The sequence below is a fragment of the Acyrthosiphon pisum genome, unplaced genomic scaffold (genome assembly GCF_005508785.2).
Source record: "Acyrthosiphon pisum isolate AL4f unplaced genomic scaffold, pea_aphid_22Mar2018_4r6ur Scaffold_6961;HRSCAF=7531, whole genome shotgun sequence".
Taxonomy (NCBI): Eukaryota; Metazoa; Arthropoda; class Insecta; order Hemiptera; family Aphididae; genus Acyrthosiphon; species Acyrthosiphon pisum.
The window spans coordinates 1-1,101 of NW_021776774.1; the positions used below are offsets into that span (position 1 = coordinate 1).

The window sequence follows — 1,101 nt, forward strand, 5'->3', positions numbered from 1 at the left end:
TCGTTTAAGACAATTTCCTTCAGTTACCGCCTAGGTCACGCAACAGTTTATAAAATAGTAATTGACACTTGTCAAAGTATAGTAAAAAATTTGATGAATGAAGTTATGCCTCAACCAACTGAAGAACGATGGAAACAAATCTCCAATGATTTTTGGAACGTTTGGAATTTTCCTAACTGTTTAGGAGCGCTAGACGGCAAACATGTCACTATCCAAGCTCCAGCAAATTCTGGATCTAATTTTTTTAACAACAAAAAAACGTTTTCAGTTGTTTTGCTAGCATTAGTGGATGCAAATTACAATTTTATAGCAGTAGATGTGGGTGCTTACGGTAAAAACAGCGATGGTGGTATATTGGCACATTCTAATTTAGGAAAATCATTAGAAAATGGTTCATTAAATATTCCTAATGATGAAATTCTACCAAATACCAATATTTCTGCACCGTACGTTGTACTAGGCGACGAAGCGTTTCCACTAAAAACGTACTTAATGAGACCGTATCCTGGGAAGCAACTTGACGACTTGTCCAAACGAATTTATAACTATCGTGTTTGTAGAACGCGGAGAGTAGTCGAAAATTGTTTTGGAATTCTAGTACAAAAATTTCGTATTTTTAACAGAAGGATACAGTCTAAACCAGAAAATGTGGACTATATTATTTTAGCAACTTGCGTTCTTCACAACTATATAAAAAAATACAGCAATTTTACCAATGAAGTTTTTCAAAATATAAATGAACCCGTTTCAAATATTACTCTAAATAATATACCTATGCAAGGCGGTGGAGCTGGACGGGCAGCGTTTGCAACACGAGAATTATATAAAGATTTTTTTAATTCTCCAGCAGGGTCTGTACCGTGGCAAAATGAAAAAATTTAACAACATAAAAACGCATCTATTATTAGGTACTTACTACTATTTAATTTTACTGTGTATTACGTCTTAATATAGGTACTTATTATTATATTAATTCGGCAAAAATAATAATTATAAGTTATTTTTTAACAGTTGTGTTTTTTAAAATTTAATAACTTTTAAGTTATTTATTTAAATGACATACTATTGTCATTAGCGACTAGCAGTTGTTCATTTAAAATG

The 1,101-nt window shown here is 31.9% G+C and overlaps 1 protein-coding gene across 1 annotated transcript; it reads left to right on the forward strand.

The window, feature by feature from the left end:
• The first annotated feature begins 105 nt into the window (after positions 1-105).
• LOC103311574 (protein ALP1-like) lies at positions 106-882 on the forward strand. The gene has a single exon (XM_008191235.1). It carries the CDS (start codon positions 106-108, stop codon positions 880-882), a length of 777 nt encoding a protein of 258 aa, XP_008189457.1.
• The last annotated feature ends 219 nt before the right edge of the window (positions 883-1,101 follow it).

What these genes read in the sequence shown, in the direction of transcription:
- LOC103311574 (XM_008191235.1), top strand. Translation starts at nt 106, where the DNA reads ATGCCTCAACCAACTGAAGAACGATGGAAACAAATCTCCAATGATTTT.